General features: G+C 45.6%; 1 protein-coding gene across 1 annotated transcript in view; it reads right to left on the minus strand.

The window, feature by feature from the left end:
• Nucleotides 1-26,365, minus strand: part of LOC123991477 (intersectin-2-like) — a 137,106-nt gene extending 110,741 nt beyond the window's left edge. Inside the window, exons 1-3 of the mRNA XM_046293097.1 lie at nucleotides 26,180-26,365; nucleotides 16,606-16,671; nucleotides 3,165-3,264 (exon numbers count right to left, since the gene is read on the minus strand). Of these exons, the coding sequence (XP_046149053.1) occupies nucleotides 3,165-3,192 (28 nt within the window). The 5' untranslated portion in view covers nucleotides 3,193-3,264; nucleotides 16,606-16,671; nucleotides 26,180-26,365. The remainder of the gene's footprint in view (nucleotides 1-3,164; nucleotides 3,265-16,605; nucleotides 16,672-26,179) is intronic.
• Between the last annotated feature and the right edge of the window lie 455 nt (nucleotides 26,366-26,820).

Consider the following 26,820-nt stretch of genomic DNA (forward strand, 5'->3'; position numbering starts at 1 on the left):
AGAGAGAGCGACGGGGAGAGAGAGGGACGGGGAGAGAGAGGGACGGGGAGAGAGAGAGGGACGAGGAGAGAGAGGGACGGGCAGAGAGAGGGACGGGGAGAGAGAGGGACGGGGAGAGAGAGTATTTTTGAAATATTAGGTAAAGTGAGTTTTACATTATTGTTGAGGGGATCAGATGGGAGTCAGGGAGTCCCAAATGGCACCCTATTCCCTATAGGTTTAGACCAAAGTAGTGCACCCTACTCCCTATAGGCTTAGACCAAAGTAGCGCACCCTACTCCCTATAGGCTTAGACCAAAGTAGTGCACCCTATTCCCTATAGGCTTAGACCAAAGTAGTGCACCCTATTCCCTTTTGGGTTAGACCAAGGTAGTGCACCCCATTCCCTATAGGCGTAGACCAAAGTAGTGCACCCTACTCCCAATAGGCTTAGACCAAAGTAGTGCACCCTATTCCCTATAGGCTTAGACCAAAGTAGTGCACCATATTCCCTATAGGCTTAGACCAAAGTAGTGCACCCTACTCCCTATAGCGTTAGACCAAAGTAGTGCACCCTACTCCCTATAGACCCTGGACCAAAGTAGTGCACCCTATTCCCTATAGGCCCTGGACCAAAGTAGTGCACCCTACTCCCTATAGACCCTGGAGCAAAGTAGTGCACCCTATTCCCTATAGGCCCTGGACCAAAGTAGTGCACCATATTCCCTATAGGCCCTGGACCAAAGTAGTGCACCCTATTCCCTATAGGCGTAGACCAAAGTAGGGCACCATATTCCCTATAGACCCTGGACCAAAGTAGTGCACCATATTCCCTATAGGCCCTGGACCAAAGTAGTGCACCATATTCCCTATAGGCCCTGGACCAAAGTAGTGCACTATATAGCGAATAGGGTCTTGGACCAAAGTATTGCCTGTTGAAGTATGGGGAGGCTGTGGACTGTTGAAGTATGGGGAGGCTGTGGACTGTTGTGAAGTATGGGGAGGCTGTGGACTGTTGAAGTATGGGGAGGCTGTGGACTGTTGAAGTATGGGGAGGCTGTGGACTGTTGAAGTATGGGGAGGCTGTGGACTGTTGAAGTATGGGGAGGCTGTGGACTGTTGAAGTATGGGGAGGCTGTGGACTGTTGAAGTATGGGGAGGCTGTGGACTGTTGAAGTATGGGGAGGCTGTGGACTGTTGAAGTATGGGGAGGCTGTGGACTGTTGGAGTATGCTGTGGAGTGTTGTGAAGTATGGGGAGGCTGTGGACTGTTGAAGTATGGGGAGGCTGTGGACTGTTGAAATATGGGGAGGCTGTGGACTGTTGTGAAGTATGGGGAGGCTGTGGACTGTTGAAGTATGGGGAGGCTGTGGACTGTTGAAATATGGGGAGGCTGTGGACTGTTGTGAAGTATGGGGAGGCTGTGGACTGTTGTGAAGTATGGGGAGGCTGTGGACTGTTGAAATATGGGGAGGCTGTGGAGTGTTGAAGTATGGGGAGACTGTGGACTGTTGAAGGATGGGGAGGCTGTGGACTGTTGAAGGATGGGGAGGCTGTGGACTGTTGTGAAGTATGGGGAGGCTGTGGACTGTTATGAAGTATTTCGGAGGCTGTGGACTGTTGAAATATGGGGAGGCTGTGGACTGTTGTGAAGTATGGGGAGGCTGTGGACTGTTGTGAAGTATTTCGGAGGCTGTGGACTGTTGAAGTATGGGGAGGCTGTGGACTGTTGTGAAGTATGGGGAGGCTGTGGACTGTTGAAGTATGGGGAGGCTGGGGACTGTTGAAGTATGGGGAGGCTGTGGACTGTTGAAGTATGGGGAGGCTGTGGACTGTTGAAGTATGGGGAGGCTGTGGACTGTTGAAGTATGGGGAGGCTGTGGACTGTTGTGAAGTATGAGGAGGCTGTGGACTGTTGAAATATGGGGAGGCTGTGGAGTGTTGAAGTATGGGGAGACTGTGGACTGTTGAAGGATGGGGAGGCTGTGGACTGTTGAAGGATGGGGAGGCTGTGGACTGTTGTGAAGTATGGGGAGGCTGTGGACTGTTATGAAGTATTTCGGAGGCTGTGGACTGTTGAAATATGGGGAGGCTGTGGACTGTTGTGAAGTATGGGGAGGCTGTGGACTGTTGTGAAGTATTTCGGAGGCTGTGGACTGTTGAAGTATGGGGAGGCTGTGGACTGTTGTGAAGTATGGGGAGGCTGTGGACTGTTGAAGTATGGGGAGGCTGGGGACTGTTGAAGTATGGGGAGGCTGTGGACTGTTGAAGTATGGGGAGGCTGTGGACTGTTGAAGTATGGGGAGGCTGTGGACTGTTGAAGTATGGGGAGGCTGTGGACTGTTGAAGGATGGGGAGGCTGTGGACTGTTGAAGTATGGGGAGGCTGTGGACCGTTGAAGTATGGGGAGGCTGTGGACTGTTGAAGTATGGGGAGGCTGGGGACTGTTGAAGTATGGGGAGGCTGTGGACCGTTGAAGTATGGGGAGGCTGTGGACTGTTGAAGTATGGGGAGGCTGGGGACTGTTGAAGTATGGGGAGGCTGCGGACTTTCCACTGGCCTGTACTGAAAACTACCTCTCCCCCAAGGTGCTTCTCTCCTGGCTATCATACTGGTAGCTCGACCTCTGTTGCATTGCTGTTTTGATGGGCCCCACCATTTAATCACATTGAGTAAGTCACCACTCTCTCCGTGCTGTTGTTATGCTGGCCAGTTTTGTGAACTGCATTGTGTTTATTGTGGGTCCTAGTGCTGGCTGGGTTCTAGTCTGTGGTTGGGTTCTGGCTTACTGCCTACAACTGTGTGATTCAATCTAACTAACTTACTATCACACGGTGTGGATGGATTGACTTTTAGCTGATTCCTCACCAACCTATGCATGGAGTTATTCCAAAATGGCATCTACCACTATCTGCCATTCTGTCATTCTGGGGAAACTGGCAGCAACCACCTCCAGAGACTATGACCGTTTCATCCCATGTGGGAGCTGCACCGATCCTACCCCCCCTTGAAGAAAGAAAGGAGCAAGGACGCTTTAAGAGCAGCTACTGATCTTGCCACCCTGTGGAGGTACTGAACCTGCCTCCCAGTGGAGGTATGACACACACCGTAAGCCCAGCACAAGGAATGAATGGGTCTGAAATACTTTGGGTGATCCCATTCTGTTGACCAACAGTTTCACCCACCTGCTTCCAGAGGTTCCTGCTCCTTCATCCTGGTGGACTTCGATGAAGGATATCACAGGATTTCTTCCGTCCGTCCTACATCATCAGCCAAGGGCTGCTGCTGTCGTAGTGCATGTGGGATCAAATGCCATCAAAAAAAGGGTCAGAGATGATGAAACAGGATTTTCTAGAGCTAATCAACACCCTGACCGGATCTGAGAAGCAGCCAATTATCTCTGGCCCCGAGCCGCCGCTGGGTCGCGGCTACACCTCTTAGCACTTCATATCTGGCTTAAATACTACTGCCGCTCTGTTGGGAACACTCTCATTCACACTTTTTGGAAACAAAAGATGGTCTACAGGGATAATGGACCCAAACCATCTAGGAACCTCTCAGGTAATACCTCCCATTCTCTCTGTTGTCTACAAAGGTTTTGTCAGTTGTCATCTTGCACACATTCGTTAGAACACCCCTCTTAGATCTGCTTTTGTTAGCTCTAAAGAGAAGGCCTCTGTGATCTGCTGACCCAGTGCTTTTAGTTCAAAGGTGAATTCCATAAACTGCCCCCCCCCTTAGAAGTCTGTTTATAACATTCCATCAAATAAAATTGTATTTGTCATATATAGTTGAAGTCGTAAGTTTACATACACCTTAGCCAAATATATTTAAACTCAGTATTTGACCTGACATTTAATATCCTAGTAAAAAGTCCCTGTCTCAGGTCAGTTAGGATCACCACTTTATTTTAAGAATGTGAAATGTCAGAATAATAGCAGAGTGATTTATTTCAGCTTTAATTTCTTTCATCACATTCCCAGAGGGTAATAAGTTTACATACACTCAAATAGTATTTGGCAGCATTGCCTTTACATTGTTTAACTTGAGTCAAACGTTTTGGGTAGCCTTCCACAAGCGTCCCATGATAAATTGGGTGAATTCTGGCCCATTCCTCCTGACAGAGCTGGTGTAACTGAGTCAGGTTTGTAGGCCTCCTTGCACACACACGCTTTTTTCAGTTCTGCCCACAAATGTTCTGTAGGATTGAGGTCATGGCTTTGCGATGGCCACTTCAATACCTTGACTTTGTTGTACTTAAGCCATTTTGCCACAACTTTGGAAGTATGCTTGGGGTCATTGTCCATTTGGAAGAACCATTTGCAACTAAGCTTTAACTTCCTGACGGATGTCTTGAGATGTTGCTTCAATATATCCACATTTTCTATCCTCATGACGCCATCCATTTTGTGAAGTGCACCAGTGCCTCCTGCAGCAAAGCACCCCCACAACATGATGCTGCTTCACGGCTTGCAAGCATCCCCCTTTTTCCTCCAAACATAACGATGGTCATTATGGCCAAACAGTCCTATTTTTGTTTCATCAGACCAGAGGACATTTCTCCAAAAAAGTCCCATCTTTGTCCCCATGTGCAGTTGCAAACGGTAGTCTGGCTTTTTTTATTGCGGTTTTGGAGTAGTGGCTGCTTCCTTGCTGAGCGGCCTTTCAGGTTATGTCGATATAGGACTCGTTTTACTGTGGATATAAATGCTTTTGTACCGGTTTCCTCCAGCATCTTCACAAGGTCTTTTGCTGTTGTTCTGTGATTGATTTGCACTTTTCGCACCAAAGTATGTTCATCTATAGGAGACAGTACGCGTCTCCTTCCTGAGCAGTATGACGGCTGCGTGGTCCTACGGTGTTTATACTTGCATACTATTACTGGTACAGATGAACGTGGTACTTTCAGGCATTTGGAATTTGCTCCCAAGGATGAATCAGACTTGTGGAGGTCTATAATTATTTTTCTGAGGTCTTGGCTGATTTCTTTTGATTTTCCAATGATGACTTGACTTCCCAACCACCTGGTATTACTCTGTCAGTTCGGGAAAATAATCTATTTTATTTGAGTTGTTATTAGTATAAGTTGAAATAATCTTTCAACATGTTTTTCAAGAAGAGACAGTCAATGAGTTAATACAGCATATCAGTGACCACAACAACCCAACAACAATGCTAAACCAGAGACTGGTTCACAGAAACAGCATATCAGTGACCACAACATGGCTAAACCAGAGACTGGTTCACAGCAACAGCATATCAGTGACCACAACATGGCTAAACCAGAGACTGGTTCACAGAAACAGCATATCAGTGACCACAACATGGCTAAACCAGAGACTGGTTCACAGAAACAGCATATCAGTGACCACAACATGGCTAAACCAGAGACTGGTTCACAGAAACAGCATATCAGTGACCACAACATGGCTAAACCAGAGACTGGTTCACAGAAACAGCATATCAGTGACCACAACATGGCTAAACCAGAGACTGGTTCACAGAAACAGCATATCAGTGACCACAACATGGCTAAACCAGAGACTGGTTCACAGAAACAGCATATCAGTGACCACAACATGGCTAAACCAGAGACTGGTTCACAGAAACAACATATCAGTGACCACAACATGGCTAAACCAGAGACTGGTTCACAGAAACAGCATATCAGTGACCACAACATGGCTAAACCAGAGACTGGTTCACAGAAACAGCATATCAGTGACCACAACATGGCTAAACCAGAGACTGGTTCACAGAAACAGCATATCAGTGACCACAACATGGCTAAACCAGAGACTGGTTCACAGAAACAGCATATCAGTGACCACAACATGGCTAAACCAGAGACTGGTTCACAGAAACAGCATATCAGTGACCACAACATGGCTAAACCAGAGACTGGTTCACAGAAACAGCATATCAGTGACCACAACATGGCTAAACCAGAGACTGGTTCACAGAAACAGCATATCAGTGACCACAACATGGCTAAACCAGAGACTGGTTCACAGAAACAGCATATCAGTGACCACAACATGGCTAAACCAGAGACTGGTTCACAGAAACAGCATATCAGTGACCACAACATGGCTAAACCAGAGACTGGTTCACAGAAACAGCATATCAGTGACCACAACATGGCTAAACCAGAGACTGGTTCACAGAAACAGCATATCAGTGACCACAACATGGCTAAACCAGAGACTGGTTCACAGAAACAGCATATCAGTGACCACAACATGGCTAAACCAGAGACTGGTTCACAGAAACAGCATATCAGTGACCACAACATGGCTAAACCAGAGACTGGTTCACAGAAACAGCATATCAGTGACCACAACATGGCTAAACCAGAGACTGGTTCACAGAAACAGCATATCAGTGACCACAACATGGCTAAACCAGAGACTGGTTCACAGAAACAGCATATCAGTGACCACAACATGGCTAAACCAGAGACTGGTTCACAGAAACAGCATATCAGTGACCACAACATGGCTAAACCAGAGACTGGTTCACAGAAACAGCATATCAGTGACCACAACATGGCTAAACCAGAGACTGGTTCACAGAAACAGCATATCAGTGACCACAACATGGCTAAACCAGAGACTGGTTCACAGAAACAGCATATCAGTGACCACAACATGGCTAAACCAGAGACTGGTTCACAGAAACAGCATATCAGTGACCACAACATGGCTAAACCAGAGACTGGTTCACAGAAACAGCATATCAGTGACCACAACATGGCTAAACCAGAGACTGGTTCACAGAAACAGCATATCAGTGACCACAACATGGCTAAACCAGAGACTGGTTCACAGAAACAGCATATCAGTGACCACAACATGGCTAAACCAGAGACTGGTTCACAGAAACAGCATATCAGTGACCACAACATGGCTAAACCAGAGACTGGTTCACAGAAACAGCATATCAGTGACCACAACATGGCTAAACCAGAGACTGGTTCAAAGAAACAGCATATCAGTGACCACAACATGGCTAAACCAGAGACTGGTTCACAGAAACAGCATATCAGTGACCACAACATGGCTAAACCAGAGACTGGTTCACAGAAACAGCATATCAGTGACCACAACATGGCTAAACCAGAGACTGGTTCACAGAAACAGCATATCAGTGACCACAACATGGCTAAACCAGAGACTGGTTCACAGAAACAGCATATCAGTGACCACAACATGGCTAAACCAGAGACTGGTTCACAGAAACAGCATATCAGTGACCACAACATGGCTAAACCAGATATTGGTTCACAGAAACAGCATATCAGTGACCACAACATGGCTAAACCAGAGACTGGTTCACAGAAACAGCATATCAGTGACCACAACATGGCTAAACCAGAGACTGGTTCACAGAAACAGTGGAAATCCTACGGACATGACCAACTCTCTTTTTCAGCATGTTTAACCAATCACGGATAACTAACCAACTAAGCCTGAATCTGTAGAGAAAAAAGCCTCTTAACTGCCTGCCGAAAGCTCTCTGTTCTCCTCCTCATACGTCACAGAACCATCCAATGAGAAGCTCTTATGAGACCTAAAGGAAGGCTTTGGAAGAAGAAGAGGACTGGAAAAGAAGCTGTAGCCATGGCTGTGAGAGAGAAGAGTGGAGCAGAGAAGTTATGGCGTCTCCTTTACTCCTCTCTATCCTCCCTCCCCTCCTTTCCTCTCTGAAACAGAGCTGAGACAGAGCTGAGACAGAGCTGAGACAGAGGCAGAGAGAGTGAGAGCTAAGAGAGGCCAAGAGAGAGAGCTGAAACCGAGAGAGAGCAAGAGAGAAAGAGAGCTGAGAGAGGGCGGGAGAGAGCTGAGAGAGAGCGGGAGAGAACTGAGAGAGAGCGAGAAAGAGCTAAGAGAGAGAGCTGAGACAGAGACAGAAAGAGCTGAGACAGAGAGCAGAGAGAGAGAGAGAGCTGAGCAAGAGAGAGCTGAGAGAGAGAGAGCTGAGCGAGAGAGAGAGCTGAGACAGAGAGAGCTGAGACAGGGAGAGCTGAGACAGGGAGAGCTGAGACAGGGACCGAAAGAGCTGAGCGAGAGAGAGCTGAGCGAGAGAGAGCTGAGCGAGAGAGAGCTGAGCGAGAGAGAGCAGAGAGAGAGCTGAGGCAGAGAGAGAGAGCTGAGACAGAAACAGCTGAGACGGAGAGAGAAACAGCTGAGAGAGAGAGAGATAGAGAGCTGAGACAGAGAGAGAGAGAGAGAGAGAGAGAGAGAGAGAGAGAGAGAGAGAGAGAGAGAGAGAGAGAGAGAGAGAGAGAGAGAGAGCTGAGACAGAGAGAGAGAGAGAGCTGAGACAGAGAGAGACTCATTATTGTGAAAAGTCTCATTACTGTGAGACTTTAAAACTCTATAAACACTAAGAAGAAAGAAAAGCACAGTACAACAGTAAGTAGCTGACACTAATTGAGGAGGCCATAAACACAAACAACTTTTGGCAAAATTGGGAGAAAAAAAAAATCTAAAGGAGGAATTAGCGATACAAAATGGTGACATATGGACAACCCATTTTAAAACACTACAACACCGCTCAAATTGACTCAAATGTAGAACGCCAAATTCACGAGAAGTTTAATGGATTAGAAAAAGCTATAAAGGACCATCAAATCCACTGGACTCCCCAATTACTGACCAGGGGCCTCAATTATAAACATTTATACAAAGAAGACCACTTTCTAAGCAAACTTTTGAATTCATAAAAAGCTAACTTGACGGGAGAATGTGTGGTCCTCCATGTTTTTGTTTGTATTTGTGTGTGCATGTAATGTGGCAGTAAGTCTCTGTTCCTCAATCCAATGGGGCAGTAAGGCTCTGTTCCTCGACCCAATGGGGCAGTAACGCTCTGTTCCTCAACCCAATAAGGCAGTAAGGCTCTGTTCCTCAACCCAATAAGGCAGTAAGGCTCTGTTCCTCAACCCAATAAGGCAGTAAGGCTCTGTTCCTCAACCCAATGGGGCAGTAAGGCTCTGTTCCTCAACCCAATAAGGCAGTAATGCTCTGTTCCTCAACCCAATGGGGCAGTAAGGCTCTGTTCCTCGACCCAATGGGGCAGTAAGGCCCTGTTCCTCAACCCAATGCGGCAGTAAGGCCCTGTTCCTCAACCCAATGGGGCAGTAAGGCTCTGTTCCTCAACCCAATGGGGCAGTAAGGCTCTGTTCCTCGACCCAATGGGGCAGTAAGACTCTGTTCCTCAACCCAATGGGGCAGTAAGGCCCTGTTCCTCAACCCAATGGGGCAGTAAGGCTCTGTTCCTCAACCCAATGGGGCAGTAAGGCCCTGTTCCTCAACCCAATGGGGCAGTAAGGCCCTGTTCCTCAACCCAATGGGGCAGTAAGGCTCTGTTCCTCAACCCAATGGGGCAGTAAGGCTCTGTTCCTCAACCCAATAAGGCAGTAAGGCTCTGTTCCTCAACCCAATGGGGCAGTAAGGCTCTGTTCCTCAACCCAATAAGGCAGTAATGCTCTGTTCCTCAACCCAATGGGGCAGTAAGGCTCTGTTCCTCGACCCAATGGGGCAGTAAGGCCCTGTTCCTCAACCCAATGCGGCAGTAAGGCTCTGTTCCTCAACCCAATGGGGCAGTAAGGCTCTGTTCCTCGACCCAATGGGGCAGTAAGGCTCTGTTCCTCAACCCAATAAGGCAGTAATGCTCTGTTCCTCAACCCAATGGGGCAGTAAGGCTCTGTTCCTCGACCCAATGGGGCAGTAAGGCCCTGTTCCTCAACCCAATGGGGCAGTAAGGCTCTGTTCCTCAACCCAATGGGGCAGTAAGGCTCTGTTCCTCGACCCAATGGGGCAGTAACGCTCTGTTCCTCAACCCAATAAGGCAGTAAGGCTCTGTTCCTCAACCCAATAAGGCAGTAAGGCTCTGTTCCTCAACCCAATAAGGCAGTAAGGCTCTGTTCCTCAACCCAATGGGGCAGTAAGGCTCTGTTCCTCAACCCAATAAGGCAGTAATGCTCTGTTCCTCAACCCAATGGGGCAGTAAGGCTCTGTTCCTCGACCCAATGGGGCAGTAAGGCCCTGTTCCTCAACCCAATGCGGCAGTAAGGCCCTGTTCCTCAACCCAATGGGGCAGTAAGGCTCTGTTCCTCAACCCAATGGGGCAGTAAGGCTCTGTTCCTCGACCCAATGGGGCAGTAAGACTCTGTTCCTCAACCCAATGGGGCAGTAAGGCCCTGTTCCTCAACCCAATGGGGCAGTAAGGCTCTGTTCCTCAACCCAATGGGGCAGTAAGGCCCTGTTCCTCAACCCAATGGGGCAGTAAGGCCCTGTTCCTCAACCCAATGGGGCAGTAAGGCTCTGTTCCTCAACCCAATGGGGCAGTAAGGCTCTGTTCCTCAACCCAATAAGGCAGTAAGGCTCTGTTCCTCAACCCAATGGGGCAGTAAGGCTCTGTTCCTCAACCCAATAAGGCAGTAATGCTCTGTTCCTCAACCCAATGGGGCAGTAAGGCTCTGTTCCTCGACCCAATGGGGCAGTAAGGCCCTGTTCCTCAACCCAATGCGGCAGTAAGGCTCTGTTCCTCAACCCAATGGGGCAGTAAGGCTCTGTTCCTCGACCCAATGGGGCAGTAAGGCTCTGTTCCTCAACCCAATAAGGCAGTAATGCTCTGTTCCTCAACCCAATGGGGCAGTAAGGCTCTGTTCCTCGACCCAATGGGGCAGTAAGGCCCTGTTCCTCAACCCAATGGGGCAGTAAGGCTCTGTTCCTCAACCCAATGGGGCAGTAAGGCTCTGTTCCTCGACCCAATGGGGCAGTAACGCTCTGTTCCTCAACCCAATAAGGCAGTAAGGCTCTGTTCCTCAACCCAATAAGGCAGTAAGGCTCTGTTCCTCAACCCAATAAGGCAGTAAGGCTCTGTTCCTCAACCCAATAGGGCAGTAAGGCTCTGTTCCTCAACCCAATAAGGCAGTAATGCTCTGTTTCTCAACCCAATGTGGCAGTAAGGCTCTGTTCCTCAACCCAATGGGGGAAAGTTCCAGAAAGGTAAAAAGATTCCAGGGGGTGACAAGGTAAACTGCTTTTCATTTATCTTAAAATACAATGGAATCAATAAAGTCTTTGAAATTATATACTGTTATTAATCTCTATATTGTAATCAATAAAGTATTTGAAATTATATTCTTATATTAACATAGATGTTTAGATCCTTCCTGAGAGAGAAGGGGTGTAATATTTCCTGATCGGCGTGTGGTACCCTTCCTCACCCATGTCGACAAGATGTTACTTCTTGTGGGGTCTTTGCCTTGAAAGTAAGTATGAGAGTATAAGTAATGTACAATTAACCTACTGAAAGTATACTGACTAAAAGGCTAAACAGAACTGTCAAATTACATTATAGCTGTGTCGTTGTATCCCTGTGAATTAGAATCTTAAGGGTAACATTCTGTTGGGGAACACTGAAATGCCCATCAAATCCCTGTGAATTAGAATCTTAAGGGTAACATTCTGTTGGGGAACACTGAAATGCCCATCAAATCCCTGTGAATTAGAATCTTAAGGGTAACATTCTGTTGGGGAACACTGAAATGCCCATCAAATCTTTTTCCCCAGTTTGCTGGGGAGTCGATTATCTTTTCAAATACGGACAAAGATGTTACCATCATGAGAAAAGAAATAGCAGTTACTCTCCTCCAAAACACTGGTCTGTTCACTTTCTAATTGAATAGAATTGTGGATAAACAACATTTATATGGATCTTTCAAGGTGATCTTTGATCCAACTTCTGACTAGAGGGCCACTACAACATATGTATTTATATAATTCTGCTACAAGAAACCTATACTTTTCCCTTGTTCCCTGTTCGCTCTGAAAAATACATGTAAAGATGTATAGACTACTTGACATTATGTTTTGCTAGATGACCTGAGCCAACTGTGCCATTTCTGTGGCGAGGTGGACAATAATGAGGAAGACACTAACTGGGCAATTGCTTGTTCACCTCTAAAAAGGTACATTTTTACGAGTATGAATTTGTATAAGCAGTAAAATGTAAACATGAGCTACCAAACCAATTCAGAAGTATGCCAGGCCTTGCAGTCCCAAGATACAAGGGGTTCCCCCAAATCCTCCCCAAACCTAATTTCCTTAACTTTGTGACTAGAGTGAAATACATTCTATAGAACAGACTTCACGTCAGGATAGGCAACCGAAATGAATAATGAATGTATGTGTGTTAGATGAGGGAGTAAAACGTAGACAAGCAATAAACATTACAGAACAACTACTAATCCAATAAGACATGGCAGAGTTTTGTCAGAGAGGTTTATTTATAGACTAATACACTAATAGCCAACCCAAAAACTGCAGACATTACTAGTGCCTCCCCCGCAATCAAACCGACATAAAAAATCTAAGGAAACGCAGCCTAACGTGATCAGAATTCCCAAATAGCAAGCAAGTCGCAGCAATGAAGAATTGAGTGCATGTGCATTTACGCGAAGGGGGGGGGCTCTGGCAGGGTGAAGCTTTTCAGCACAACACCGGCAAGGAACGTTATCTAGCTAACGTTAGCTGTCTGACTTTAACAAGCTAATTTTAACACCATAAACTCAATTATTTGATCAGATGATTTCGCTAATGTTGCTCAACATTTCTCTGGCTAAGCTAACAGAGAATTCGATCCAGCTGGCAAGATACTTAACAATGCTAATAATTGCTCCACCACACTGTCTCCCTCACCTCAAACTTTCCAAATGCCAGTTTTTCGGTTATAGCACAATAAGTACGCATCATCACCTTCTCAGTCCCCTCATCCAGCTGGTCCTGAGTTCTCTAACCTGTTCTACTAACATGCTGAAGCCTCAGTCCCCTTCTCCAGCTAGTCCTGAGTTCTCTAACCTGTTCTACTAACACACTGAAGCCTCACTCCCCTCATCCAGCTGGTCCTGAGTTCACTAACCTGTTCTACTAACATGCTGAAGTCTCAGGACCAGAAAATCCAATCAATCAGAATAAAACAAATTACAACACAATAAAAACAAAACCGCATTGCTTTTTGGGAAACACAAGAACAAGCACAAAGCAAAATGCAGTGATGGCCCTAAATCGACAGAACAACATGGCAAACTATTTGACCATGGTCACTGATCAAAACCTTAGAAAAACCTTGACAATGTACAGGCTCAGTGAGAACAGCCGTGTCATTGAGAAGGGTAGACACAGGAAAACATGTCTCACAGTAGAGGAAAGGCTGTGTAACCACTGAACAACAGAAACCTGGCTCCCTGTAGAGGAAAGGCTGTGCAACCACTGGACAACAGGAACACCTGGCTCCCTGTAGAGGAAAGGCTGTGCAACCACCACACCACTACACAACAGGAAAACCTGGCTCCCTGTAGAGGAAAGGCTGTGCAACCACTACACCACTGCACAACAGGAAAACCTGGCTCCCTGTAGAGGAAAGGCTGTGCAACCACTACACCACTGCACAACAGGAAAACCTGGCTCCCTGTAGAGGAAAGACTGTGCAACCACTACACCACTGCACAACAGGAAAACCTGGCTCCCTGTAGAGGAAAGGCTGTGCAACCACTACACCACTTTGTGTTTGCACCAGATGGGGCTGTTTGGTGGGTGATTGTTCCTGTCTTTGTGTTTGCACCAGATAGGGCTGTTTGGTGGGTGATTGTTCCTGTCTTTGTGTTTGCACCAGATAGGGCTGTTTGGTGGGTGATTGTTCCTGTCTTTGTGTTTGCACCAGATGGGGCTGTTTGGTGGGTGATTGTTCCTGTCTTTGTGTTTCACCAGATGGGGCTGTTTGGTGGGGATTGTTCCTGTCTTTGTGTTTGCACCAGAAGGGCTGTTTGGTTTTCAATTTCCATTTATCTTTGTACACCATAGTGCATGTATAGTTTTTCCTTCTTCACAACGCTGATTTTGTTCCTGTCTCCCTGTAGTCAGAGGAGGAGAAGGTTTGTGCAACCACTAGAGGAAAGGCTGTGCAACCACTTCACAACAGGAAAACCTGGCTCCCTGTAGAGGAAATGCTGTGCAACCACTACACACAACAGGAAAACCTGTCTCCCTGTAGAGGAAAGGAGAGAGTCACGCCCTGGAGAGAGAGAGAGACGTATGTTTGTCTTCATTTATTTGGTCAGGCCAGGGTGTGACATGGGTTTATTTTGTGGTGTGAGAGCTGAATGAAGGGAGAGAGAGCTGAATGAAGAGAGAGAGTATCGGGATTGTGGCTGAATAGGAGTTGAGAGCTGGAAAGAGAGAGGAGAGAGCTGAATGAGAGAGAGAGAGCTGAATCAGAGAGAGAGAGTGAATGAAGAGAGAGAGTCTCTGATTGGGAAGATATTTAGGCAGAGAGAGAGAGAGAGGTGAGGTGATTGAGAGAGAGAGAGTGTTTGACCAGATAGAGAGCTGAATGGTGGGTGATTGAGAGAGTCTGAATGTGTTTGCACCAGATGGGGCTGTTTGGTGGGAGATTGAGAGAGAGATAGGGCTGAATGAGAGAGAGAGAGAGAGAGCTGAGAGAGAGTGATTGAGAGAGTCTTTGTACCAGAGAGGGCTGTTTGGTGGGTGATTGTTCCTGTCTTTGTGTTTGCACCAGAGAGGGGCTGTTTGAGAGTGAGAGTGATTGTTCCTGTCTTTGTGTTTGCACCAGAGAGGGCTGTTTGGTGGGTGATTGTTCCTGTCTTTGTGTTTGAGAGAGAAGGCTGAAGAAGAGAGCAGAGAGACTTCACAAGCTGAAGGAAAACCTGGAGAGAGAGAGAGGAAATGAGAGAGCAACCACTACATGACAACAGGAAAACCTGAGAGAGAGAGAGAGAGAGAGAGAGAGAGAGAGAGAGAGAGAGAGAGAGAGAGAGAGAGAGAGAGAGAGAGAGAGCTGAATGAGAGAGAGAGAGAGCTGAATGAAGAGAGAGAGAGAGAGCTGAATGAGAGAGAGAGAGAGCTGAATGAAGAGAGAGAGAGAAGAGAAGAGAGAGAGAAGAGAGAGAGAATGAGAGAGAGAGCTGAATGAGAGAGAGAGAGAGAGCTGAAGAGAGAGAGAAGAAGAGAGAGAGAGAGCTGAATGAGAGAGAGAGAGAGCTGAATGAAGAGAGAGCTGAATGAAGAGAGAGAGAGCTGAAGAGAGAGAGAGAGCTGATGAAGAGAGAGAGAGAGCTGAAGAGAGAGAGAGCTGAATGAAGAGAGAGAGAGCTGAATGAAGAGAGAGAGAGCTGAATGAAGAGAGAGAGAGCTGAATGAAGAGAGAGAGAGCTGAATGAAGAGAGAGAGCTGAATGAAGAGAGAATGGAGAGAGAGAGAGAGAGAGAGAGAAGAAGAGAGAGAGAGAGAGAGAGCTGAATGAGAGAGAGAGAGCTGAATGAAGAGAGAGAGAGCTGAATGAGAGAGAGAGAGAGAGAGAGAGAGAGAGAGAGAGAGAGAGAGAGAGAGAGAGAGAAGAGAGAGAGAAGAGAGAGAGAGAGCTGAATGAAGAGAGAGAGCTGAATGAAGAGAGAGAGAGAGCTGAATGAGAGAGAGAGAGAGCTGAAGAGAGAGAGAGAGCTGAAGAGAGAGCTGAATGAAGAGAGAGAGAGCTGAATGAGAGAGAGAGAGCTGAAGAGAGAGAGAGAGAGAGAGCTGAGAGAGAGAGCTGAAGAGAGAGAGAGCTGAATGAGAGAGAGAGAGCTGAATGAAGAGAGAGAATGAATGAAGAGAGAGAGAGAGAATGAAGAAGAGAGAGCTGAATGAGAGAGAGAAGAGAGAGAGAGAGAGCTGAAGAGAGAGAGAGCTGAGAGAGAGAGAGAGCTGAATGAAGAGAGAGAGAGCTGAATGAAGAGAGAGAGAGCTGAATGAAGAGAGAGAGAGCTGAATGAAGAGAGAGAGAGCTGAATGAAGAGAGAGAGAGCTGAATGAAGAGAGAGAGAGAGAGAGAGAGCTGAATGAAGAGAGAGAGAGAGAGAGAGAGAGAGAGAGCTGAATGAGAGAGAGAGAGAGAGAGCTGAATGAGAGAGAGAGAGAGAGAGAGAAGAAGAGAGAGAGAGAGAGAGAGAGCTGAATGAAGAGAGAGTGAGAGAGCTGAATGAAGAGAGAGTGAGAGAGCTGAATGAAGAGAGAGTGAGAGAGCTGAATGAAGAGAGAGTGAGAGAGCTGAATGAAGAGAGAGAGAGAGAGCTGAATGAAGAGAGAGAGAGAGAGCTGAATGAGAGAGAGAGAGAGAGAGCTGAATGAGAGAGAGAGAGAGAGAGCTGAATGAAGAGAGAGAGAGAGAGAGAAGAGAGAGAGAGAGAGAGAGCTGAATGGAGAGAGAGAGAGAGAGAGAGAGAGCTGAATGAAGAGAGAGAGAGAGAGAGAGAGAGCTGAATGAAGAGAGCTGAATGAAGAGAGAGAGAGAGCCGAATGAAGAGAGAGAGAACCGAATGAAGAGAGAGAGCGAGCGAGCCAAGACAGAAAGCGCTGACTCAACAGAGAACTCTGTATTGACTGTTCTGTTTTTGCTAACAGGTAGAAAAACAGCATCACCTCGCTCTGGCCCATTTCTTCATCTCTCTCTCTCCCTCCATCTCATTTATTCTCCCTCCATCATCCATCCTTCAATCTTGGTCACAAAATCTTAGCGAAACAGCACTGGAAAGCACACAGACACACAAAGTATTGTTCTTACCGTTTATAGCGTGAGCACCAACGGCTACAGGGAGAACCTCTATTCAGCTGGCTAACTCACAGACATCTGGAGAGAAGGGAGAAGAGAGAGAAGAAGGAGAGAATTGTTACATAAATGAAAACCTCCTATTTGACAAATTGGGAGTATTAAACAGAAACACAGGATAAACTAAACTGCTATTTGGCCTCAAAATATAATTGTTTATTTATTTAACTAGGCAAGTCAGTTGAGAACAAATTCTTATTTACAATGACGGCCTACCCAGGCCAAACCCGGACGACGCTGGGCCTATTGTGCGTCGGCCTATAAGACTCCCAATCACGACCGGTTGTCATACAGCCTGGATTCGAACCAGCTATCTACTCTGATTTCAGAGCACTCTCGTCTGAGTGTACCAGAGCACAGAATAACTGGTTGGCAAAAAAAACATAATTAAATTGTTGCCAGCAGCACAGTTGCAGTCACCAATGTTCTGGATTAGAGGTCAACCGATTAATCTGAATGGCCGATTAATTAGGGCCGATTTCAAGTTTTCATAACAATCTTATTCTTACATTCTTATTTTCAATGACGGCCTACGAACGGTGGGTTAACTGCCTCGTTCAGGGGCAGAACGACAGATTTTCACCTTGTCAGCTCGGGGATCCAATGTTGCAAATTTTACAGTTGACTAGTCCAACGCAATAACGACCTGCCTCTCTCTCGTTGCACTCCACAAGGAGACTGCCTGTTACGCGAATGCAGTAAGCCAAGTTAAGTTGCTAGCTAGCATTAAACTTCTTGTAAAAATCTATCATAATCACTAGTTAACTACACATGGTTGATGATATTACTAGATATTATCTAGCGTGTCCTACGTTGCATATAATCTGAGCATACAAGTATCTAAGTATCTGACTGAGTGGTGGTCTGCAGAAGCAGGAGGGTAAACATTCATTCAAACAGCACTTTCGTGCATTTTGCCAGCAGCTCTTCGTTGTGCATCAACGATTGCGCTGTTTACGACTTCAAGCAAATCAACTCCCAAGATGAGGCTGGTGTAACCGAAGGGAAATGGCTAACTAGTTAGCGCGCACTAATAGCTTTTCAAACGTCACTCGCTCTGAGACTTGGAGTGGTTGTTCCCCTTGCTCTGCATGGGTAATGCTGCTTGGAGGGTGGCTGTTGTCGTTGTGTTCCTGGTTCGAGCCCAGGGAGGAGCGAGGAGAGGGACGGAAGCTATACTGTTACACTGGCAATACTAAAGTGCCTATAAGAACATCCAATAGTCAAAGGTTAATGAAATACAAATGGTATAGAGAGAAATAGTCCTATAATTCCTATAATAACTACAACCTAAAACTTCATACCTGGGAATATTGAAGACTCATGTTAAAAGGAACCACCAGCTTTCATATGTTCTCATGTTCTGAGCAAGGAACTTAAACGTTAGCTTTCTTACATAGCACATATTGCACTTTTACTTTCTTCTCCAACACTTTGTTTTTGCATTATTTAAACCAAATTGAACATGTTTCATTATTTATTTGAGGCTAAATTGATTGTATTGATGTCATATATTAAGTTAAAATAAGTGTTCATTCAGTATTGTTGTAATTGTCATTATTACAAATATAAAAAAATATTTAAAATTAAAATTAAAATCGGCCGATTAATCGGTATCGGCTTTTTTGGCCCTCCAATAAATCGGTATCGGCGTTGAAAACAATCATAATCGGTCGACCTCTATTCTGGATAACATGAAAACAGCCTAAACATCTCTGCTAGGGTGAAATGGTAGGAGTGAGCTGTTCTCTCATTTGTGTCTGGAATTAGCCAGCGTTAGCCAGAGAGAGGGAGACACACAGACAGAGAGAGGGACAGACAGACAGAGAGAGACAGAGAGAGAGAGCGAGCAGCAAGGACCTTGTAAATAAGCATTTTACGGTAAGGTTGTTGTATTAGGCGCATGTGAAAACCACAATATTGAGTCATAATGGAGTATTGTGTCATTGTGGGGTATTGAGTCATTATGGGGTATTGAGTCATTATGGGGTATTGAGTCATTATGGGGTATTGAGTGATTATGGGGTATTGAGTCATTATGGGGTATTGAGTCATTATGGGGTATTGAGTCATTATGGGGTATTGAGTCATTATGGGGTATTGTGCCATTATGGGGTATTGTGTCATTGTGTGGTATTGTGTCATTATTGGGTATTGTGCCATTGTGGGGTATTGTGCCATTGTGGGGTATTGTGCCATTGTGTGGTATTGTGTCATTATTGGGTATTGAGTCATTATGGGGTATTGTGTCATTATGTTATTATGAGGTATTGTGTCACTATGGGGTATTGAGTCATTATGTCATTATGAGGTATTGTGTCATTATGGGGTATTGAGTCATTATGTTACTATGAGGTATTGTGTCACTATGGGGTATTGTGTCATTATGGGGTATTGAGTCATTATGTCATTATGAGGTATTGTGTCACTATGGGGTATTGAGTCATTATGTCATTATGAGGTATTGTGTCACTATGGGGTATTGAGTCATTATGACATTATGAGGTATTGTGTCACTATGGGGTATTGAGTCATTATGTCATTATGAGGTATTGTGTCATTATGGGGTATTGAGTCAATATGTTATTATGAGGTATTGTGTCACTATGGGGTATTGAGTCATTATGTCATTATGAGGTATTGTGTCACTATGGGGTATTGAGTCATTATGTCATTATGAGGTATTGTGTCATTATGGGGTATTGAGTCATTATGGGGTATTGTGTCATTATGGGGTAGAGTCATTATGGCATATTGAGTCATTATGGCATATTGAGTCATTATGGGGTATTGAGTCATTATGGGGTATTGAGTCATTATGGGGTATTGAGTCATTATGTCATTATGACGTATTGTGTCATTATGGGGTATTGAGTCATTATGAGGTATTGAGTCATTATGGGTATTGTGTCATTATGGGGTATTGAGTCATTATGGGGTATTGAGTCATGATGGGGTATTGAGTCATTATGTCATTATGACGTATTGTGTCATTATGGGGTATTGAGTCATTATGAGGTATTGAGTCATTATGGGGTATTGTGTCATTATGGGTTATTGAGTCATTATGGGGTATTGTGTCATTATGGGGTATTGAGTCATTATGGGGCATTGTGGCATTATGGGGTATTGAGTCATTATGGGGTATTTAGTCTTGCCATCATGGGGTATTGAGTCATTGTGGGATATTGTGTCATTATGAGGTATTGAGTCATTATGGGGTACTGAGTCATTATGGGATACTGAGTCATTATGGGGAATTGAGTCATTGTGGGGTATTGAGTCATTATGGGGCATTGTGTCATTATGGAGAATTGTGTCATTATAGCGTATTGAGTCATTATGGGGTATTGAGTCATTATGGGGTATTGAGCCATTATGTCATTATGGGGTATGGTGTCATTATGGGGTATTGAGTCATTATGGGGTATTGAGTCATTATGGGGTTTTGAGTCACTGTGGCATTGAGTCACTGTGGCATATTGTGTCATTATCGGGTATTGTGTCATTATGCGGTATTGAGTCATTATGGGGTATTGAGTCATTATGGGGTATTGAGTCATTATGGGGTATTGAGTCATTATGGGGTATTGTCATGTCATTATGGGTTATTGAGTCATTATGGGGTATTGTCATGTCATTTTGGGGTATTGTCATGTCATTTTGGGGTATTGAGTCATTATGGGGTATTGAGGCATTATGTCATTATGGCACATTGTGTCATTATGGGGTAGTGTGTCATTATGGGGTATTGTGTCATTATGGGGTATTGAGGCATTATGTCATTATGAGGTATTGTGTCATTATGGGGTATTGAGTCATTATGGGGTATTGTGTCATTATGGGGTATTGAGTCATTATGTCATTATGAGGTATTGTGTCATTATGGGGTATTGAGTCATTATGGTGTATTGTGTCATTATGGGGTATTGAGTCATTATGTCATTATGAGGTATTGTGTCATTGTGGGGTATTGTGTCATTATGGGGTATTGTGTCATTATGCGGTATTGAGTCATTATGGGGTATTGAGTCATTATGGGGTATTGAGTCATTATGGGGTATTGTGTCATTATGGGGTATTGTGTCATTATGGGGTATTGAGTCATTATGGGGTATTGTCATGTCAGTATGGGTTATTGAGTCATTATGGGGTATTCTCATGTCATTTTGGGGTATTGTCATGTCATTTTGGGCTATTGTCATGTCATTATGGGGTATTGTTATGTCATTATGGGGTATTGTCATTTCATTTTGGGGTATTGTCATGCATTATGGGGTATTGTCATGTCATTATGGGGTATTGTCATGTCATTATGGGGTATTGTCAGGTCATTTTGGGGTATTGTCATGTCATTTTGGGGTATTGTCATGCATTATGGGGTATTGTCATGTCATTATGGGGTATTGTGATGTCATTATGGGGTATTGTCATGTCATTATGGGGTATTGTCATTTCATTATGGGGTATTGTGTGTAGATTGATGGAAAAAACAGTCATGTTTAGAATAAGGCTGTAGAATACAGTGGAAGAAGGGGTCTGAAAACTTTCCAGATGCACTGTATGTAAAATGGCAAAAATAGGATCTTGTTTTTCAAGCTTAGGTCTTTTAAGGGAGTATGTGAGCACACTCGTTGGGTTCGGCTAGGCTAGCTGGGTTCGGCTAGGCTAGCTGGGTTCGGGTAGGCTAGCTGAGTTCGGCTAGGCACCAGTGGAACTGAAGCATGCTGATGCCTTTAGAGACACAGCCCAGGAAACACCACAGAGCCAGAGTAGAAAGAAGTCTCTGTGTGTGTGATGAACAGCTGAATAGGCACACACACACATGCAATCTCTCTCACACACACACACACACACACACACACACACACACACACACACACACACACACACACACACACACACACACACACACACACACACACACACACACACACACACACACACACACACACACACACACACACCTTCCTCATTCTGCTTTACAGCACAGATGGGAATAGGTATCCTGCACTCCTTCTCTCTCCGATCGCTTTTCTGGGTCAACTGTGGAATGGGTTACCTACATTACCTTTCTCTCTGGAGCCCTGAGCCGGGAGCCCTGAGCCCTGAGCCGGGAGCCCTGAGCCCTGAGCCGGGAGCCGGGAGCCCTGAGCTCCGAGCCCTGAGCCGGGAGCCCCGAGCCGGGAGCCCCGAGCCCTGAGATGTCTTATAGATAGATACCATGTTTTCACATATAAACATGATAGTCCAGATAGATCACATGACTGAGTGGGACACAGATAGATCACATGACTGAGTGGGACACAGATAGATCACATGACTGAGTGGGACACAGATAGATCACATGACTGAGTGGGACACAGATAGATCACATGACTGAGTGGGACACAGATAGATCACATGACTGAGTGGTCTACCGTTACTACTGGAGTTAGAGGTCTATAGTTACACTATGGTCTACAGTTACACAGAGGTCTATAGTTACACAGAGGTCTACAGTTACACAGAGGTCTACAGTTACACAGAGGTCTATAGTTACACAGAGGTCTATAGTTACACAGAGGTCTATAGTTACACAGAGGTCTATAGTTACACAGCGGTCTATCGTTAATACTAAAGGTACAGTACACAACACTAAGTGGCTGTTTTACCAGAGAATGTCCAACAGAGCGGTACTCTCTCTCTCTGTTGACAGTAGAGGATAACCCTCAGGGTACATAGTGGTGTCCTCTCTCTGTTTACAGTAGAGGATAACCCTCAGGGTACATAGTGGTGTCCTCTCTCTCTCTCTGTTGACAGTAGAGGATAACCCTCAGGGTACATAGTGGTGTCCTCTCTCTCTCTGTGTTGGCAGTAGAGGATAACCCTCAGGGTACATAGTGGTGTCCTCTCTCTCTCTGTGTTGACAGTAGAGGATAACCCTCAGGGTACATAGTGGTGTCCTCTCTCTCTCTGTGTTTACAGTAGAGGATAACCCTCAGGGTACATAGCGGTGTCCTCTCTCTCTGTTTACAGTAGAGGATAACCCTCAGGGTACATAGTGGTGTCCTCTCTCTCTCTGTGTTGACAGTAGAGGATAACCCTCAGGGTACATAGTGGTGTCCTCTCTCTCTCTGTTTACAGTAGAGGATAACCCTCAGGGGACATAGTGGTGTCCTCTCTCTCTCTGTGTTGACAGTAGAGGATAACCCTCAGGGTACATAGTGGTGTCCTCTCTCTGTTTACAGTAGAGGATAACCCTCAGGGGACATAGTGGTGTCCTCTCTCTCTCTGTGTTGACAGTAGAGGATAACCCTCAGGGTACATAGTGGTGTCCTCTCTCTGTTTACAGTAGAGGATAACCCTCGGGGACATAGTGGTGTCCTCTCTCTCTGTTTACAGTAGAGGATAACCCTCAGGGGACATAGTGGTGTCCTCTCTCTCTGTGTTTACAGTAGAGGATAACCCTCAGGGGACATAGTGGTGTCCTCTCTCTCTGTGTTTACAGTAGAGGATAACCCTCAGGGTACATAGTGGTGTCCTCTCTCTCTCTGTGTTTACAGTAGAGGCTAACCCTCAGGGTACATAGCGGTGTCCTTCTCTCGCTCTGTGTTTACAGTAGAGGATAACCCTCAGGGTACATAGCGGTGTCCTCTCTCTCTGTTTACAGTAGAGGATAACCCTCAGGGGACATAGTGGTGTCCTCTCTCTCTGTGTTTACAGTAGAGGATAACCCTCAGGGTACATAGTGGTGTCCTCTCTCTCTCTGTGTTTACAGTAGAGGCTAACCCTCAGGGTACATAGCGGTGTCCTTCTCTCGCTCTGTGTTTACAGTAGAGGATAACCCTCAGGGTACATAGCGGTGTCCTCTCTCTCTGTGTTGACAGTAGAGGAAAACCCTCAGGGTACATAGCGGTGTCCTCTCTCTCTCTGTGTTGACAGTAGAGGATAACCCTCAGGGGACATAGTGGTGTCCTCTCTCTCTGTGTTGGCAGTAGAGGATAACCCTCAGGGGACATAGCGGTGTCCTCTCTCTCTGTGTTGACAGTAGAGGATAACCCTCAGGGTACATAGTGGTGTCCTCTCTCTCTGTGTTGGCAGTAGAGGATAACCCTCAGGGGACATAGCGGTGTCCTCTCTCTCTGTGTTGGCAGTAGAGGATAACCCTCAGGGTACATAGCGGTGTCCTCTCTCTCTGTGTTGGCAGTAGAGGATAACCCTCAGGGGACATACATAGAGGATAACCCTCAGGGTACATAGTGGTGTCCTCTCTCTCTCTGTGTTTACAGTAGAGGATAACCCTCAGGGTACATAGTGGTGTCCTCTCTCTCTCTCTCTCTCTCTCTCTCTCTCTCTCTCTCTCTCTCTCTCTCTCTCTCTCTCTCTCTCTCTCTCTCTCTCTCTCTCTCTCTCTCTCTCTCTCTCTCTCTCTCTGTGTTGACAGTAGAGGATAACAATCAGGGTACATAGTGGTGTCCTCTCTCTCTCTGTGTTTACAGTAGAGGATAACCCTCAGGGTACATAGTGGTGTCCTTCTCTCGGTCTGTGTTTACAGTAGAAGATAACCCTCAGGGGACATAGCGGTGTCCTCTCTCTCTGTGTTGGCAGTAGAGGATAACCCTCAGGGTACATAGCGGTGTCCTCTCTCTCTGTGTTGGCAGTAGAGGATAACCCTCAGGGGACATAGTGGTGTCCTCTCTCTCTCTGTTGGCAGTAGAGGATAACCCTCAGGGTACATAGCGGTGTCCTCTCTCTCTGTGTTGGCAGTAGAGGATAACCCTCAGGGGACATAGTGGTGTCCTCTCTCTCTCTGTTGGCAGTAGAGGATAACCCTCAGGGTACATAGTGGTGTCCTCTCTCTCTCTGTGTTTACAGTAGAGGATAACCCTCAGGGTACATAGTGGTGTCCTCTCTCTCTCTCTCTCTCTCTCTCTCTCTCTCTCTCTCTCTCTCTCTCTCTCTCTCTCTCTCTCTCTCTCTCTCTCTCTCTCTCTCTCTCTCTCTCTCTCTCTCTCTGTGTTGACAGTAGAGGATAACCATCAGGGTACATAGTGGTGTCCTCTCTCTCTCTGTGTTTACAGTAGAGGATAACCCTCAGGGTACATAGTGGTGTCCTTCTCTCGGTCTGTGTTTACAGTAGAAGATAACCCTCAGGGGACATAGTGGTGTCCTCTCTCTCTCTCTCTCTCTCTGTGTTGACAGTAGAGGATAACCCTCAGGGGACATAGTGGTGTCCTCTCTCTGTTTACAGTAGAGGATAACCCTCAGGGGACATAGTGGTGTCCTCTCTCTCTGTGTTGACAGTAGAGGAAAACCCTCAGGGTACATAGCGGTGTCCTTCTCTCTCTCTGTGTTTACAGTAGAGGATAACCCTCAGGGGACATAGTGGTGTCCTCTCTCTCTGTGTTGACAGTAGAGGATAACCCTCAGGGTACATAGTGGTGTCCTCTCTCTGTTTACAGTAGAGGATAACCCTCAGGGGACATAGTGGTGTCCTCTCTCTCTGTGTTGACAGTAGAGGCTAAACCCTCAGGGTACATAGTGGTGTCCTTCTCTCTTTCTGTGTTTACAGTAGAGGATAACCCTCAGGGTACATAGCGGTGTCCTTCTCTCGCTCTGTGTTTACAGTAGAGGATAACCCTCAGGGTACATAGCGGTGTCCTGATGTTCTGTGGTTATGGTGAAATGATAAATAGCGCCTGGGAATGTCTAACTATATATATATATGCAGCACAAGTCGAGGAGAGATGAGGGAAGTGGAGCTTTACTGGGTCGAATTGTAGACCAGATTTTTCACAGCCTGAGAATGACCTGCCAAATGACAGAAGACTAGATGTTGGAGGCATTAGTCTATAGTCTAGAGGATGACATTCATTAGTCTATAGTATAGTCTAGAGGATGACATTCAGTAGTCTATAGTATAGTCTAGAGGATGACATTCAGTAGTCTATACTATAGTCTAGAGGATGACATTCAGTAGTCTATAGTATAGTCTAGAGGATGACATTCAGTAGTCTATAGTATAGTCTAGAGGATGACATTCAGTAGTCTATAGTATAGTCTAGAGGATGACATTCAGTAGTCTATAGTATAGTCTAGAGGATGACATTCAGTAGTCTATAGTATAGTCTAGAGGATGACATTCAGTAGTCTATAGTATAGTCTAGAGGATGACATTCAGTAGTCTATAGTATAGTCTAGAGGATGACATTCAGTAGTCTATACTATAGTCTAGAGGATGACATTCAGTAGTCTATAGTATAGTCTAGAGGATGACATTCAGTAGTCTATAGTATAGTCTAGAGGATGACATTCAGTAGTCTATAGTATAGTCTAGAGGATGACATTCAGTAGTCTATAGTATAGGCTTATATTTTCAAAATAATAACCTGGATAAATTGAATTTTGGAAACACTGACCGGGATGTAAGCCTATACGACATGCAAAGGAATGTTAGAGGCATACAGGCAAATGTCTATTGTTTATAAAAATCCTTAACCCGGGTTTTCTTTTAAACCCTGTCTATATTATACTGCACTTCGCTTACCGTTCAATGCAAAGGAGGGTAGCTCGTTTCATCATCTTCCTAGTTTAGGACAAATCCCTCCTTTAATGACGTTATTTCCCAACCTAGAACACTGATGTCGTTCTGAACCTGTTGCGGTTTGGTTTATAATTGAGAGAGAGAGTAGACTAGCTGCGATGTGCAGATGATTCCCAGACTGCTACAAACCAGGACGGATGACGTCGGTTCGCCGTCTCAGTGCAGTGGGGAGGAGAGAGACGGAACCTGGGGGAATGGGCGTGTCCGTCTGGATGCAGATTACGTCCGTTAAACAGGACACAACGCTGTGCTGGTTTAGATACGAGCGCAGCGAACACCACGCTCTGACATGTAGGAATTAGCAATCCTGTCAATTTCATTCGTGAAACATTTCTGCAACGTATGCCTACTGAACGTGGCCCTGCATTGGCGCTGTGTGGTTTTACGTTGTACCTTTTAGTCATTTAGCAGAGGCTCTCATGCAGAGCAACTTGCAATTAGGGCATTCATAATAAAAAATATAAAAAATATATATACACAAAAGTATGTGGACACCCCTTAAAATGAGTGGATTTGGTATTTTCCTGCAACACCCGTACACACAGGTGTATAAAAATCAAAAACACAGCCATGCGATCTCCATA

Source organism: Oncorhynchus gorbuscha, linkage group LG12 (assembly GCF_021184085.1).
Source record: "Oncorhynchus gorbuscha isolate QuinsamMale2020 ecotype Even-year linkage group LG12, OgorEven_v1.0, whole genome shotgun sequence".
Classification (NCBI taxonomy): Eukaryota; Metazoa; Chordata; class Actinopteri; order Salmoniformes; family Salmonidae; genus Oncorhynchus; species Oncorhynchus gorbuscha.